This window comes from Gadus macrocephalus, chromosome 19 (genome assembly GCF_031168955.1).
Source record: "Gadus macrocephalus chromosome 19, ASM3116895v1".
NCBI lineage: Eukaryota > Metazoa > Chordata > Actinopteri > Gadiformes > Gadidae > Gadus > Gadus macrocephalus.
This window is the reverse complement of record NC_082400.1, coordinates 13,584,300-13,601,665: the sequence shown is the minus strand read 5'-3', so window position 1 is coordinate 13,601,665 and position 17,366 is coordinate 13,584,300. Positions and strand designations below refer to the sequence as shown.

Here is a 17,366-nt window from a genome sequence, read left to right as displayed (position 1 = left end):
AGATGGTCAGGGAGTGATTGCTGGGCGGAGTTGGACATGCAAGATACTTGATACCTAATGCGCGCACACACACACACACACACACACACACACACACACACACACACACACACTCCTGTTTGTCAATCGTACAGCAAGCTACAAAACCCCTTTGTGTTTTCTGTGTCAAGAGGTAAAACAATGTCAAATTTCAAGGACTATAACGAGTAGGCCGGTTTGCATCGATTGTGTCTTAGAAGGGGCCACTTATACCTTGGACCAAGAAAAGGGATCAAACTGATGTCTGTTATAAAACAGACAAAAGAAAAACTGAATTGCAGACCCGCTGCTAATTAAGTCAAAGGCTTCAACCAGGCATCGACTTGGCCATTAATTAACTTCCCCCTGAAGATTTCAAACTGCAAACAAGCAAGGGCATATGAGAGGAGTTGAGTGTCATTAGCCAGGAGTAAACAACCTCAAAGAGCTAATGCAGTCACTACCCTTTCCTAATCATGTTTTCCTGCTCAAATTAGACTTTTATTTCTGAGTGATTACACATTTCTCAACACATATTTCCACAGAAGTGCGAATCAGTCGCTCTCCTGAATCGACCAGCAGACACAAACCTTACCTCGAACAGGTCACACTGTCGATTAACGTTTGGTCATTGATAAGCCGCTTGTATCCGAAGCAACAGTTTCGAGTGATTTCAGTTATGTTTTAAAAGGAGCATGTTGGGTGCAGACATTGGGGTACAGATCCCAGCCCCAGCCGGGAGTTAAAACCCACTAAGCCGCTACACTACCCTGCCCCCCTGTAGTCAGCGATGTGAGGTCTTGAGCGAGATTAGGTCGGATTCAATAACAGCCAAATCTTACGGATAACACTAGACTCCGCCTTCTGTAGTCCAGCACAACAAACTCTGCTCTCTCCAGCTCTCACCTAAGTCCCCACCATTCTCCTCCTGCAAAGACCAAACTGTCGCGCCAAACATCTCATTGAGCGAGGGTTGGTTGGACACAAGAACAAACGGGACGCGATCAAGCGAAAGGTAAAGAACCAAGATGTGTTTCTCTAGGGATTCTTTCCAAAATAATAGAATATAACCTGAGCCTCAGTGGTAAAAACAAGAACTTAAACAGGACCTATATTGACGTGCTCTATTACCCCAAAGCATAACATCACAGCCTGTTCTCGTGGATTCACGGCTGATAAACGTCAGTAATTGTTGTCTGCATTTGTCTCTTGAGCTAAACTGTTCAAAAAACGAAATCCTGAGGTTGTCCTTTAAGAGAGGAATGAATACGAGAGCAGAAAGCGCAGAAAACCCAGGGTGCTGCAATTCAAGCCACCAATAAATATACGTTGCTTTTGCTTTCCTCCGACAGATATCGATTTACAAACACCCCTGGCTGCCAGCATCACACTACGGCGTTTGTTGACCTGAAATTACTCCTTCAGCGAAAGTCACTCCTGCGATTGATGATATATTGGATCATATTTAACCCTACGTATACAGAACCGAACCCTAAGCTCTGATTGTAACAGAATACTCCCTACATTAGCATCCAGCGTACGGGACACGGATGCCCCCGTTGTCAGTACATTATGGTTCTTGGGACTGCTGAGTATGAGAAGGGGAGCGCATAAAAAGCTGAACCCCCATGGGTCTCTTCCACATCGCCGGATAACCCGACATGACAGGCCGGAGCTGTGGCCCGACACGGTGGAGAACAGCCACCCAAAGGTCACCGTTCTGCCCCTCTGCTTCCACAAACCCCAGCCGACACGGGCTCTATGTCGCTCTGTCTGTTTTCTTGGGGGGGGGGTTTCAAAAACAGACCAGGATAGAATCGGAGTGAGGAGTTCTGTGTTTAGCGTGATGGCTGAACTCCACTGGAGTAAACAAGTCACAGAGTGGGGAAATAAAACAACGAGGTCCGTCGACTGAGACGACCCCCACACACTCGTTCTACTTGTTTCTCCTTCTTCGAAGATGTAATCGGTTCTCAAATTAGCAGAACACCTCCACCGTTAGAGGGGGAACATCAGAGCAGACCCTCTATGAAAAAGTGATAATGGTTAATGGTAAATAGAATGCATTTATACAGCGCTTTTCTAACCAGTGGCCGATCAAACCCCTTTACAATATTGCCTCACATTCACCCATTCACGCACACATTCACCGGCGGAGTCAACCATGCAAGGCGACAGCCAGCACGTCAGGAGCAGTTAGGGTGAGGTGTCTTGTCCAGGGACACCTCGGCACTCAGCTAGGAGGAGCCGGGGATCGAACTAGCGACCTTCCAGCTGCCGCCTGTGAAATGAAGACCCTCATCTTTCATCTCTTTCCTTCTTTCTGAACTCTAAAACGAAAATAAGAGATGTATAAAAGTGGATTGAAAAGTAGCGGCCTCCTTAAAAAGACGACAAGCTTATCTTGGGAATAATGTCCATTGTTTCCATTGGTTAATGGACAGTATTCAAGTTTCAATTGAAGGCTACACCACAGTGTATGAATATGAATGTACAATAGGCTTAATTAAAAATAGGCAGTGTAATACAGTTCAAAAGGACCATTTGTTTGGTGTGTGTGTGTGTGTGTGTGTGTGTGTGTGTGTGTGTGTGTGTGTGTGTGTGTGTGTGTGTGTGTGTGTGTGTGACAAAAAAGGAAAAGATGTAAAAAAGAAAGAAAAGTTTGACAATTACATTGCAACCCCACCTTTTCTTGGACTACACATCAGGTTTCCTATATAGTCAGACATAAAGCCAAGACATGAAAGCACAAAAGGTCAACAGCAATCCATATCCTTTTTCGCTTATAAATGAAAAAAAAACGAGGAACCTTATCGTTACTTGCCTGAAACGTGTAAAACCGAGTCCCATTGGGCGGATGCACCTTGGGGGAGTTGGTCCCCGTGCTCATGTCCGAGAAGATCATAATCCCGTGGGTTGAAGAGGCGCCGCGGTTGGGAAGGGGGGGTACGGGGGGATTAGTCTGTCTAAAGAGGTGAACGCGGAGGACCGTCTACATTAACATGACTGCAGCCGGTACAGGTGGGGGAAAAAACGAGGGGGACCTCAAATTCCAACCGGGACCGGGAAGTCGAGGGGCAGCGGCGGGGGCGGCACCCCACGACGCGACCCGCGCGCCTCAGAGGATCCAAGCCCGAATAAAACTCAGCGCTCCGAGAATAAAACTAAAACTAAAACCAAAAGCACAACGCACGACTTCTCCCGGTGTTATGTTCCCGTGCTGGCCCCTTCACAACCATCCGAGGTGGTGGTGGATCGGTCTCGTCCTCTAGCCGATGAGGAGGGCGTTCCTATCGACTTGCTTGACGAGGAGAGCTCGGCGAGACGCACCGGAGGGGAGCTGGGGGTCCATGGTGGCTCCTCTTCAGGACGGTGGGCTGCGATGGGTCCATCTGTTACCCAGCGATTACCGCTCACCCTCCTCTCTCTCTCTCTTTCTCTATCCCTCTCTCTCTGACTCCACGTTCACCGATAATCAGGCAGCAGCGCAAAAAAAAGAGAGAAAAATACAGCACAGGCTTAAAGATATCCAGATAGCGGGATACGAACCAACCACGCACATGATGCTGCGGCTGCACACTGAGCGGTACGAGCCCCTCACATTCCGCCACTACAGGCGCGGTGAGGCGGCGGCACCCTGTGGCCACGCCCCGTCTAATTACTCCAATGAGGGGGCGGTGTTTAGTCTGCTGAGCGATGAAGTGTTTGTTCACGTTGAGCTTCGTTCCAGTGATAGACAAACTCAATTTACGTTTAACATTTAGGGCATTTAGCAGAGACTTTTATCCAAAGTGATTTACAATGAGTAGGCTACATTTGTCAGAAGGAAGAGAAAAAAAAAATCCATTCGGTACAGTAAGGATGTTCATAGAACCAAGTGCCAAGCATTAACATTTGTTACGTTAACCCATTCCCCATACACAAAGATAGCTAGGATAAGATTCTATACAATGCTATACAGAGTACTATTTCTAAGTGCAAGGACGTTCAACATTCAATAAGTGCGTACATTAAGACCCTCCAGAAGTCCACACAAAGAACACTTGAAACCTCCCGTGTTACATAAGGCCCTGGTTTTCTGCTTGTTGTTATCAAGGTCTTAATGTATGGTTGCATCACGGGGAAAGATTAAGCTCACAATTGAAACCAGCCGGAAAAGTCAAGGCACACACACAGCAAACCGCCATAATGGAGCCATCTTCAAGACACCACTAACCCTATCTTCTGTTGTCTGCTTTTGAAACCTTTTCCAGCCGGTGTTCACTTGCAACGTATTGATTTTGCACACGCACGTCATGTCGGACAAAGGACTACACTTTCTATGGCATCCGTTGGAAAACACATCTCTATTCAGACTGGTTAAGACCCGCTCACATTTTGAGAGTATTTGTTGCTGTTCCTTTTTTTGAGCACAAATTCCACTTGCCTTAAAAGTCAAAAATACGGGACTTTATTGTGACGCAATGACTCTTCCTACCATCCATGATAGTAATGAAATACACACACTGTGTGTGTGTGTGTGTGTGTGTGTGTGTGTGTGTGTGTGTGTGTGTGTGTGTGTGTGTGTGTGTGTGTGTGTGTGTGTGTGTGTGTGTGTGTGTGTGTGTGTGTGTGTGTGTGTGAGCGCGCGTGTGAGCGCGCGTGTGAGCGCGCGTGTGAGCGTTTGTTCTCCAGACGGGGCTCGCATAAAAACTGTTTGGGGTAGAGTTACTCTTTCTTCAATGCGTTCAACATCAAAATAATGAGCAATCAAAGCAATCCAAATGATCTTGGAAGTACACCCGATCCAACCCTGTCACGCACACACAAAGACTGCAGGGTCGCCACAGCCCAGATGTGCAGGGGGCGGGGCTTCTGGGCGTCCCTGTGCTCTTATTGGATATCGTTAATCTAGCGCTGCACCAACCAACAGAGGTTGGATGTTAAAAGGGTTTTTGACATGTGATCATAGAGAGAGACAGAGAGACAGAGAGACAGAGAGACAGACAGACAGACAGACAGACAGACAGACAGACAGACAGACAGACAGACCATTTGTTGCTGATGCCCAGTTATGGCAAGCATAGTTCTCTTATATTCTCTAATATTTTAGTCTGTGTGTGTGTGTGTGTGTGTGTGTGTGTGTGTGTGTGTGTGTGTGTGTGTGTGTGTGTGTGTGTGTGTGTGTGTGTGTGTGTGTGTGTGTGCGCGCTTCCTCCTCTCTCTCCGTCTTTTAAATACCCCGATGAGAAAGCACACATCACAGACACCCTTTCATCCATCACACATCACACGCGCTCACACATTGATTTTCCCAGTTGAACCGTCCTCATCCTCACATCAACACGCCATCCTTTGCATAACCCTCAGACCATATTAGATACATTCATATCATGTAAATCAGCAGGTCATATGCATGGTGATGCCTGGAGACACATTCAAATACATCACTGTTCAAATATGCTAAAACATTCCCCCATTGAAGATTCCGGGTCAAAGGGTGGAGCGGCATCACTACTGTTATGTGTGTGTGTGTGTGTGTGTGTGTGTGTGTGTGTGTGTGTGTGTGTGTGTGTGTGTGTGTGTGTGTGTGTGTGTGTGTGTGTGTGTGTGTGTGTGTGTGTGTGTGTGTGTGTGTGTGCGTGTGTGTGTGCGTTTGTGTGTGCGGTTTTGTGTGTGTGTGTGTGAGTGTTTGTGCGTGTATGCCTGTGTCCATCTCCCTGCGCGTGTGTGTATGTGTGTGTGAGTGTGTGTGTGTGTGTGTGATTGTCATTAAAGTGTAATTTTTCCATTAATCTCACCGCTGTTTAAAGTCTGTATTATCCCAGCTGATTAAACACGTTTATTTGCACAGCAGCTTTGAAAGAGGAACATGTACAGCCATCCGGTCATGTGATCTAGAGTCATGTGTATTTGATTTCACTTTTGTGACGCGGTAAAGGTAAGGGAAACTAGTGAGCAGGCTCACCGAAACACGAGCCTGCTCACTAGTTCATACTTATTGTAAATCGCTTTGGATAAAAGCGTCTGCTAAACACCCTAAATGTTAATGCAAATGTAAATGAAAATACACTAAAGACTTATGCAGGGCCATACACACAAACAGTGTCCCAGGATCACAACAATGTACACGATGCTTATTGTTATGTTGTAGAGCGATTATTGCCTTAGCTTGGATTAATAAGTGATGAATCATTTCATTAAAGATTTCATCTTTTATATAAATGCGATATCTTGCACTGGGCGGAGCAACAACAGCATTACAATACACTTGTTACCACGCTGCCTGGTACACAATGCAAAAAAACACATTACACGCATAGGCTGTGTGCTGTGTTGTCTTAACAAGTTGAGAGGAAGTATAGGGGCCCCCTCTTTGGGGTTCTGGGGCCCCTGACTGCCGGACCTGCCAGACCCCCTGTGGATCTCCGTGAGCAGGGGAGATTACAGTCACACCGATTTCATCTCCATCGCTGACGGCGGTTGCATGCACACAGGCCAATCGTAACCGTTTACAGTTACATTTAGGGCGTTTAGCAGACGCTTTATCCAAAGCGACTTACAAAGAGCACATTTATCAGAAGAAAGAGAAACAATATATCGCCGGTCGGTACAGTAAGGATGTTCATAGACCAAGTAGCGAGCACTAACAATTGTTAGGTTAGCCCATTCCCCGTACACAACAAAGGTAGCTAGGATAATATGCTACACGATGCTAAGTACTATTTACTATTTGCCAATTACTAACCAGGTTCCCAAACTGCTATGTAAACAGTGAACCCCCTGTTTCCTCCCTCTTTAAAGGTGTTCAGATCTCATCACTTCAACCCAGTGTCTACAAGCTACCCACAAGCAAAACATGGCTGGGAACACTCACTAGGGGTCTGTGCCAAGTACTTCATTTGTGATTACGGTTTCTGAATTCACGATTGAGTGGGCTACCAGTAGGGGGTGCACCACCAACTCGTATTCACGGAGACAAAGAACCCTAATTGGGTCGTTCTCTGCTGCGGTTCTCCCTAACTCGCCAGGAAACGAGGGTGGCTTTATAACCTGTGACTTTCTAACCGACTTTGACGTCCGAGTCTGTGAAAAACTTTAGCATCTCGACCAATTCCCTCATCATATTGTTTGTTTTTCATATCTTCCCTGTCATTCAGAGCCGCCGCCAAGGGCGCACACGCATGCACACACACACACACACACACGCAAAAAAGCTAACAGACACACACACACACAAACGCACACAGACAGACAAACACACACACACAAACGCAAACAGACACACACACACACATACAGACACACACACACACACACACACATGCAGAAACACACACACATTTTTCATGTGTTTTGCACAATCCGGTCAGATTCAGATCACAGACTCTATGCTCGCTCCGTTGCCAATATCCTGTATTCGTTTGAAATATATCATATCAGGGAAGTATGATTTCACATTGTCTTCCATGCAGATGCTGCCAATCGCCGACGTCATCCACAACATCAACACAACAAGAGTTCATTCAAGCCAACGCCATCTTCTTTGTAGGCTCGCGTAACGGAGGGATCTCAACTCGGCTGGATTACGAATCAACAACCAGACAAACGAACACACAGATAAACAAAAGCGCGTGCGGATGCGGCGCTGGTGGTGTACATCAACACCGCCGCCGCCACCAGCGCGAGGTTTCGGGGGGAGGCAATAACCTGCAGCAGAGTGACGGCACGGCGTCGAGGCATATTACAAATCTTATCAACCGCTACGCTGCCCTGATCCCGTGACACAATTCCTCTGCTGTCGTGTCCACACCGAACCCGCACCCTGATGGATTCCCTCAGAGCCAGAGTGCACTGTGGGTAATCTGTTTGGGATTGCCTGTGTGTGGATGTTGCTATTTATATGCTGTGTGTACACATGTTGGTGTGTGTGTGCGTGTGTGTGCATCCATATTAAGTTTGAGCCGATGTTGGAGAGACTCTGGGCTGGAAAAGGGAAATGAGGGCGGAATTGCCCTCACAGGAAGGAACGTTGCCATAGCATTCCGCCTCATGCTAATGCTAGACAGTATACTGATAACACAATAGCAATGCGGTTGGTCGGTAGCATTAGCATTTATCATGTGTTGCATTTAGCTAATGATAATGGGAAAACAGTCGGGCTACATATATGCAAGTTGCTCTTCCAGTCATTAATGCATTAACGTTCCTAGAATGTCAATCATCGAGGCAGGGAAACAAAAAGGTATGGAAACAGATGTGATATCATGGCAGAAGATGGAGTCTGCCAAACGGGTGTAAAGGTTATTGATTGGTTGTTGGTTTTGTGAAGTAGCACAAAGGGGCAATCTTACTTGAACCTAAAACCTTTATCATCCTCTTAAGATAATGTAGTCGAACCACTGGCTGGAGGCTGAGCCATGCATCCGCAGAAGTACAACTCCCACGCCTAACCTTCACTCCCCCCCCTCCCCCCCTCCCCCCTCACCCAAGAGGTTTCAGCCGAATCATATAATTCTAAAGCTGTCACCACGGACGCTGGCAGGCCAACTCTCTGGTTACCCGGCAACAGAACAGCACAACCACCATCCCCAAAAAGACTAACATCAACACCTTAATCAGGATTATCCTCCTCATCAAATTGCATGGGTCAAATTTGTTCATATTTCATGGAATCATGGTTTCATATTATTTCCCGTAAGTTAACCAATAAACACAAGAAGTTACAAGTACAAAAAACTAGGAGGCCGATGTTTTCTAAAAAGGTCTACACTTGCCTTAAAAGGTAGAAAACTCGGAACCCGTCAAACGAGCTCCGAATCTGAATTACAGGTTGGATATTCGGGTATCAATTCGGATCAAAAGACCTAATGGGAGTGTGTGTGTGGATGACGGTGATGGCTTAAGCAGCCTCATCCACACACTCCCACACACCTAAATCAGCTCTAAAGATGTCTTTATCCAGAGCTGAATGTCTGGATGTTTCTACAGCTTCTGAAAGACGAGCACACTTCAATCTCTTTTGCCCGAGATCGATTTTTGTAACCAAAATTGCTTATTCCAGCATTATCTTCACAATCAAGAGATCTTCCCTTGATTAAAATAAATGAACGTAGAACTTGATTAGCAGATATTCCCCACTGGCGGGGCCTATGATCATGGTACAAGAGTTAAAATCGTACAAACGATAAAGCAGCCAGTGAGAGAGCAGATTCTAACTAGTTATGGAGAGCAGTCTATCACCAGCAGTGTTAAGCTTGTTAAGAGAGCATTCTATCACAACACAGCACTTTGAATAACCACTGTGTCTGATACTGTGCTCTACAAATAAATTTGACTTTGACTTTGACCTGCATAGTTCAGCACGTTAAGAGAGAGCGGCCTATCACGGGGTTGCGGTGACTGGACTGGATGCCTGGACTCTCCTCATGGTCAACCGTCCCGGACCACATCACCAATTTAATATGATGTGCATGTATTTACCTGGAAGTCAATTAGGGCACCCATTGCACCCCTGACCATCCCTGGAAGAAGGCAGTTTTTTCTCGCCCTTGTGGGGGCCTGGGTAAAGGGGGGTGTCATACATATTTTGCCAGAGGGTTCAGCTCACTGACGGCCAGCTCGTTAAGAGAGAGCAGCCTATCACCAGCAGAGTTCAGCTCGTTAAGAGAGAGCAGCCAATCACCGGCAGAGTTCAGCTCGTTAAGATAGCAGCCTATCACCAGCAGAGTTCAGCTCGTTAAGAGAGAGCAGCCAATCACCGGCAGAGTTCAGCTCGTTAAGATAGCAGCCTATCACCAGCAGAGTTCAGCTCGTTAAGAGAGCAGCCTATCACCAGCAGAGTTCAGCTCGTTAAGAGAGAGCAGCCAATCACCAGCAGAGTTCAGCTCGTTAAGAGAGAGCAGCCTATCACCAGCAGAGTTCAGCTCGTTAAGAGAGTAAGAGCCTATCGCCAGCAGAGTTCAGCTCGTTAAGAGAGCAGCCTATCACCAGCAGAGTTCAGCTCGTTAAGAGAGAGCAGCCAATCACCAGCTGAGTTCAGCTCGTTAAGAGAGAGCAGCCTATCACCAGCAGAGTTCAGCTCGTTAAGAGAGTAAGAGCCTATCGCCAGCAGAGTTCAGCTCGTTAAGAGAGCAGCCTATCACCAGCAGAGTTCAGCTCGTTAAGATAGTAAGAGCCTATCACCAGCAGAGTTCAGCTCGTTAAGAGAGAGCAGCCTATCACCAGCAGAGTTCAGCTCGTTAAGAGAGAGCAGCCAATCACCAGCAGAGTTCAGCTCGTTAAGAGAGAGCAGCCTATCACCAGCAGAGTTCAGCTCGTTAAGAGAGCAAGAGCCTATTGCCAGCAGAGTTCAGCTCGTTAAGATAGTAAGAGCCTATTGCCAGCAGAGTTCAGCTTGGTAACAAGAGAGAGCAGCCAATCAGGGATCAGAATAGAGCCGAGCACAAACCCATTGATTTATTGATGCAATAACTCTTCAGAAAAGTCACTACAAGCACATCTCTTTTTCCTTCCTGCCAGCACTTTGTGTGTGTGTGTGAGTCTATGTGAATGCGTGCGTGTGTGTGTGTGTGTGTGTGTGTGTGTGTGTGTGTGTGTGTGTGTGTGTGTGTGTGTGTGTGTGTGTGTGTGTGTGTGTGTGTGTGTGTGTGTGTGTGTGTGTGTGTGTTCGTTCCTCCGCCCACACAGTCCCCCGACTCTTTTTTTCAAAACTTTATTTGCAAGTTCAAGCTCATCAGTCTCGCCTAGCAGAAACAGTTAAAAGGGTGCGTGTCTGTGTGTGTATGCGTGCGAGCGTGTTTATGTGTGTGTATGTGTGTGCACGTGTATGTGTGTGCGCGCCTATGTGTGCACGTGTATGGGCGAGCATGCGTGTGTGTGCGCGCGTATGTGTGTGTGTGCGCGTGTGTGTACGTGCATGTGAGGGTGTGTGTGTGTGTGTACTCGGAGCACTCTCATCACTTCTTCATTACAGCCCCCAGTGTTGTGAACAATATCAGCAGTACAGATTCCTCCGGTCCTCTCCCCTCCCGAGACACCTAATGTGATTTCCTCCGCTCCGTTTTTAGGAGTTTAGGGTTTCTCAGAGAGTGGGTGGAGAGACATGGAGAGAGAAAGACGTACAGAGAGAGACAGACAGACAAAGAGAGGGAGAGAAGGTGGAGAGAGAGAGAGAGATGGAAAGAGAGAGAGACACAGAGCTGTGCGAGAAGGGGAAGGTGAGATGCATCATAATGTTAGAAACCAAAGGAATCCACATGATCAAAGGTGAGGCCGATTCCCCATCCTCCTCTAGAGAGACAGAGGATCCTTAAACGGAAGATGAATTTGAATAGAAATAACATATTCCTCCGTTACAGAGAGGAATAGCTCTGTTGTAGCCTGCTGGAGACCGTTAAGGAAGGCCCAAGCTTTCCCCAGACAACCATAATGCCTGACTGGGGTGATTCACTGACCCACTTCATAGATCAACTTAATATTCAACTGGTGGAGATTTCAGGAAAATATCAGAACAAAATAAACGATAGCAGGTTCCTAGCACATAAATAAAGCTTTGTCGAAATCTCGGAGTTAGATAATGACCTTGTGAAATATTGTTTGAAATCGTTAAACTCAATTTGAAATTTGAGGGAGAACGGGATAGAGAGGAGCCAAAGTGAATAATAGGAGTCTGTCATCACGGGTAAAATATTATTATTGCGCCATGGCGCCATCTGCTGGTTCCTCTGCGTCATTACGGATTCGCTTCACAAACATTACCTTTGAGCAGATGCGTCTACTGGTTTAATCATAAATGAAGGATTTTAAGAAAATGTAGAAAAAATATAAATACACCCCATTGTCACATCTTCTGTTTGTTCAAATAGTAGCTATGACTACTACAGCTTACTAATAATTTCAATAATGACATGAATATATTAATTAAGAAATTGCTAAAATAAATAAACATGTCAAGACTCTAATCCATTAATCAAAATACTTTAAACGTGAAGAATACTCAAGAAAAGAGATGAGCGTAAGGCCTTTGTTGTATTTTCCCTGTCAAATGTTATACTTCATTCGGCCACAAGAGGTTGCACTCACACAAGTAAAACTAATAAAAACAGTCCGACAGCACTTTATAGATTGTTCTAATAAGCCAATTCAAACATTCGGAATAAATTGAGTTATGAAACACTTGAATTGTGCGAGTTAAACTGTCTTCCTGGCAGTGAAAGCTTCTCACACGCCTCTGATATAAATGTAATCTATCAGAAGTGGAAGTAATGACACCTCATAAATGTCCCATCTGTCTGTCTGGCTGGCTGGTTATGGTAGTGGAGGATTCATAATTAATAAAATAAAAGTAATTTATGGTCAGCTGGTTGGATTTTAGGGCACAAAGAGACACTGATTGATGTGTCTGAATGCAATATAATTCGAACATGCCTTATTTTGTACTAAATTAAACAAGACATCTTGGCATATTCTGTTTCTGTTAAAGCAGAAAATGTTAAGTGAGCAAATACTTTGTCAACAATCTATTGAATACAACTGCATTGTTGTGTTGCATTTCACAGCAGAATTACACTCTTCCCACTGGTTTAAAACAAACAATTTAGTCAAATCCACATGGGGTCCTTTGGCAAATGTACCGTATACTACCTGTTGCGTCAGCCTACCTCATTTCCTTTCATCATTGGAAGAACACACTTTTATTTAACCGTCATTCAAACAGCATCAAGCTGAAATGCAACACCGTGCGTAATAAGTCAGCCATATTTACAGCACTAATATCTTTGTACCGCGTCCTGGCCCTCTTTCCGTTCCATCGCTGCGCTTTTTACAAGGAGAAGAGAATAAACCTGAGTGTGAACTGAAGGCTGCGAACCACATAACGTAAAACAGGCGCCTAGCGGGAGGCTAGCCCCCGGACGGCCCCTTAGCATCAGCTCATCATGCCCACACAGCTAACAGCTGCGACTTCGTCTGAGAGGCAGCAGGCTGTATTAAGATGTATACGTCGTCTTAAATATTTCTGTGTGTATATGTATATGCGTATGTGCACACGGGTGTGTGTGTGTGTGTGTGTGTGTGTGTGTGTGTGTGTGTGTGTGTGTGTGTGTGTGTGTGTGTGTGTGTGTGTGTGTGTGTGTGTGTATGTGTGTGTGTGTGTGTGTGTGCACACAGATGTGTATGTGTGTGTGTGTGTGTGTGTGTTTGCGTAAATTTGTGCACACGGGTGTGTTTGTGTGTGTGTGTGTGTGTGTGTGTGCGCACACAGGTGTGTGTGTGTTTAAGTTAGTGCACACGGATGTGTGTGTGTGTGTGTGTGTGTGTGTGTGTGTGTGTGTGTGTATGTGTGCACACTGGTGTGTCTGTATGTATGTGTCTGTCTGTCTGTCTGTGTGTGTGTGTGCACACGGGTGTATTTGTGTGTGTGTGCTTGCACACAGGTGTGTGTGTGTGCGTAAGTGTGTGCACACAGATGTGTTTGTGTGTGAATGCGTGCACACAGGTGTGTGTGTGTGGGTGTATTTGTGCACACTGGTATGTGTGTGTGTGTGTGTGTGTGTGTGTGTGTGTGTGTGTGTGTGTGTGTGTGTGTGTGTGTGTGTGTGTGTGTGTGTGTGTGTGTGTGTGTGTGTGTGTGTGTCTGTTTCAAGGTGTATTAACAAGATTTTAGCACACGCTAAAATGCTGCTGCCGGGTCAGAAATAGTTCATGGTTCGGAGTACTGATCCTAGTAGGCCGTCAGTGATTGGTCGAGCTTGAATGTCAATCAAGACCTCTTCCTGCCAAGGAGGTAGTGCTCGACACAGTGAATCAATGCTATGCAGGACCAGTCAAACACTCGACCACACACTCGACCACACACTCACACACACACACACACACACACACACACACACACACACACACACACACACACACACACACACACACACACACACACACACACACACACACACACACACACACACACACACACACACGTTGTAAATCAGGCGGGAATCGGCGATGGTTTCGTGCCGAGCCCAAATATTCCGATTTTTGTTCGTAAGGCAGGTTTTTTTTTTTACTCAATTTAGTATTCAAACGCTGTGTGATTTTGTTTACGAAAAAAAATAAAAATAGCAAGTAATTGTATTTTTCTTTCTAGGCTAGGTTACTTTTTGTCCGAATTTCCAAGTGATATCCGAGGGATAAATTAAAAACATGCCTGTTAGGGGGCGACTGATTCCTCCTTCCGAGAATGAGACATTTAGCAGACACTTTCATCCAAAGCGACTTACAACCACACATTCACACACCGACTGGGGAGTGAACTATGCGAGGCGACAGCCGGCGCGTCGGGAGCAGTCGGGGTGAGGTGTCTGGCTCGGGGACACCTCGACACTCGGCTAGGAGGAGCCTAGCTGCTTGGCGTCTAGGCCTCAGTGGAGGTCAGGCAAGCCATCCACACCGTTGGAATCCACTACACCTACACTCCACAGGGAAAACAGAGAAGGCGACAACGCGTCTTACCTGAGCGGGGAGAACAGGCGTAGGAGGAGGGAGTGGAGGATGCGGCAGTCATAAAGAAAAGGAGAGAGAGAGAGAGAGAGAGAGAGAGAGAGAGAGAGAGAGAGAGAGAGAGAGAGACAGGAGGATGACGTTAGAGCAGCAGCAGCCATTTTGAATACATTGCATGCATCACGGCGGCTCACCCAAAATAAACCAATGAATGAAGGTGTAGAACGGATTTAGTGTTCAGCCAACGTTGTTGTGAAGAGAGCGAGACTCACACAGAAGAAAGAGATCTACTGAACAAAACAAAGAACCGAAGACTTGCACTTGCCGGGAGCTACAGGCATATATATATATGTATATATACATATATATATATATATATATATATATGCCTGTAGCTCCCGGCAAGTGCAAGTCTTCGGTTCTATATATATATATATATATATATATATATATATATATATATATATATAAATAAGAGAGAGAGAGAGAGAGAGAGAGAGAGAGAGAGAGAGACTAAGGGAGAGAGAGAGAGAGGCTAAGGGGGAGAGAGGGAGAGAGAGAGAGAGAGAGACTAAGGGGGAGAGAGGGAGTGAGAAACTCAGAGCGGGTGCAACAGAGTAAGAGAGTGTGGGCGAGTGCGAGAGACAGAGAGTTGGAGAGTGAGACAAAGAGGGCATCTCTCTCCGTTGCCCTTGGTGACAACAGAGAGACGAGTTCAGACAGAGATGTGGTGACATCACCTCTCGATGACATCACAACTTGGCGGCCCTGTCGCCTGGATCACAAGAATCTGTGTGTCTGTGTGTTTCTGTGTGTGTGTGTGTTGCCACCACAAAGAGAGACAGAGTTAAAGTCATCATCAGAGAGGAGCGAGGCAAGAGATATATAGATGTCACAGAAAGACAGAGAGACAGACACAAACAGAGAAAGAGATACAGACACAGAGAGACAGAGACAGAGAGAATTTTCTCTGTCAATCTGTTTCGCCTTCTCTCCATTCAACGGCCAAGGATTTTCTTCCGTGCCGTTGGTTTGGTATTCATAAACAAGAATCCTATATCATCATCGTACCGTTTTTGTATCAGAGCAATTGCTTTTTAAGGTACAACCACATGGCACATGTCCCGGTGGAATATATGAAGCAGCATGTTCTAGTTTTGCTCCATTTCTAAGTGCCTTCTCCCTTGCCTTCGGGGAAGGTTCTGGGCTTGTGACCCCTTACAGTTGGAGGGGGGGAGAGAGAGAGAGAGAGAGAGAGAGAGAGAGAGAGAGAGAGAGAGAGAGAGAGAGAGGGGTAGAGAGAGATGTAGAGAGAGAGAGAGAGAGAGAGAGAGAGAGAGAGAGAGAGAGAGAGAGAGAGAGAGAGAGAGAGAGAGAGAGAGAGAGAGATGTAGAGAGAGAGATAGAGATGTAGAGAGAGAGAGGGAAAGAGTGTGAGAGAGAGAGGGAGTCAGAGAGAGAGAGAGAGTCTACATTTTTTCTGATTGGCGGAGATCGTGTCAGGTGGGTCTCATATCTATTCAGACATCAGACACTGGAGCTAAAAAACTGATGTTTGGAACCCCATAAAGACAAGCACATGGCCGTGTCGGCACGGACGCTAAATAATGTTACATAAACATTCACATTTTGGGAATTAGCAGAGGCTTTTATCCGAAGCGACTTACGAAGTACATTTGTCAAAAGAAAGAGAAACAATATATCGCTGTCAGTACAGTAAGGGTGTTCATAGAACCAAGTGCCAAGCGATAACAATCGTTAGCTTTCCCCGTACACAACAAAGATAGCTAGGATAAGATGCTACACAATGTTCAGTACTATTTTTAGGTGCAATGTTACACGTTTTGTGCGTCCAAAATGAAACAGTCCTACTCCAAGGCGGTTAAATAACCCAGCCCTGCATCATCCTTGCTCCGTGGGCTTCGCTGTTAAAACCAGAGGATTCCGTTTCATTTTGGGGTCGCGCTATGAACATGACGCTAGCGTCACGCCCGTCGGGCTGTGGGCTTCAGCGTTGAGTAAAGGCCCGCTGGGTAGCTTGGCTGATGGGCTTTAGGACAGCCGTGCGATGGGGACCTCAGAGTGTCGGAGCCTGTCAGCCACTGGCTGGACACACTGGAACAGGAGCAGGGAAATAACGCTTGTGTAACGTGTGTGTGTGTGTGTGTGTGTGTGTGTGTGTGTGTGTGTGTGTGTGTGTGTGTGTGTGTGTGTGTGTGTGTGTGTGTGTGTGTGTGTGTGTGTGTGTGTGTGTGTGTGTGTGTGTGTATGAGAAATATGTCAGCCTTGTTCCTTTTCCATTCAATGTAAGCATTGAGTGTGCATGTGTGTGTGATGGCGTGTGCATGCATGCGTATGTGTGCATGCATGCGTATGTGTGCGTGCATGTGTGTGTGTGTGTGTGTGTGTGTGCGTCAAAGGACTGAGTGTGTTTGCATGTGACTGAGTGTATCCAGCCAGGCTTTGAAGGTCAAGGACATTCACCGTCTCTCCGAAGACACACACAAACACACACACACACACACCCTTTCTTTCTCTCTCTCTCTCTCCCTTTATCCCTGGTCGCCCGTTCATTACCACCTTCCATCTGTACTCGCCCATTCCCTGTCTCCACCCCCCTCTCAATGTGTCCCCTGCCCAGGTACAGACTACATGAGACCCAGGCTGGAGGAGACCCAGGCTGGCGGAGACCCAGGCTGTGGGTTACTTCCTGCAGGGGAAGTGGCAGCAGGGTCCTCATGCGTCGACATGTCAGGTGAAGATGTGGTGAGGCGAGAGTGGAGGAGAGCGGTCCAATCTGAGATATCTAAGCAGAGTGGTATCAACCTTACGTTTTCTGCCATGTGTAAATCTACGCTTCACTCCTTCCTCCA

At 46.4% G+C, this 17,366-nt stretch overlaps 1 protein-coding gene across 12 annotated transcripts in view; it reads right to left on the bottom strand.

Annotated features, from left to right (window-relative positions):
• Positions 1 to 17,366, bottom strand: part of ppfia2 (PTPRF interacting protein alpha 2) — a 126,315-nt gene that overhangs the window by 73,298 nt on the left and 35,651 nt on the right. For 2 of the 12 annotated variants that reach the window (XM_060037901.1, XM_060037903.1), the window contains exon 1: positions 2,843 to 3,642. The exons of the other annotated variants lie outside the window; for them this stretch is intronic. In XM_060037901.1, the coding sequence (XP_059893884.1) occupies positions 2,843 to 2,923 (81 nt within the window). In that variant the 5' untranslated portion in view covers positions 2,924 to 3,642. Of the gene's footprint in view, positions 1 to 2,842; positions 3,643 to 17,366 lie in introns of those variants that run through there. 12 annotated transcript variants of the gene reach the window in all.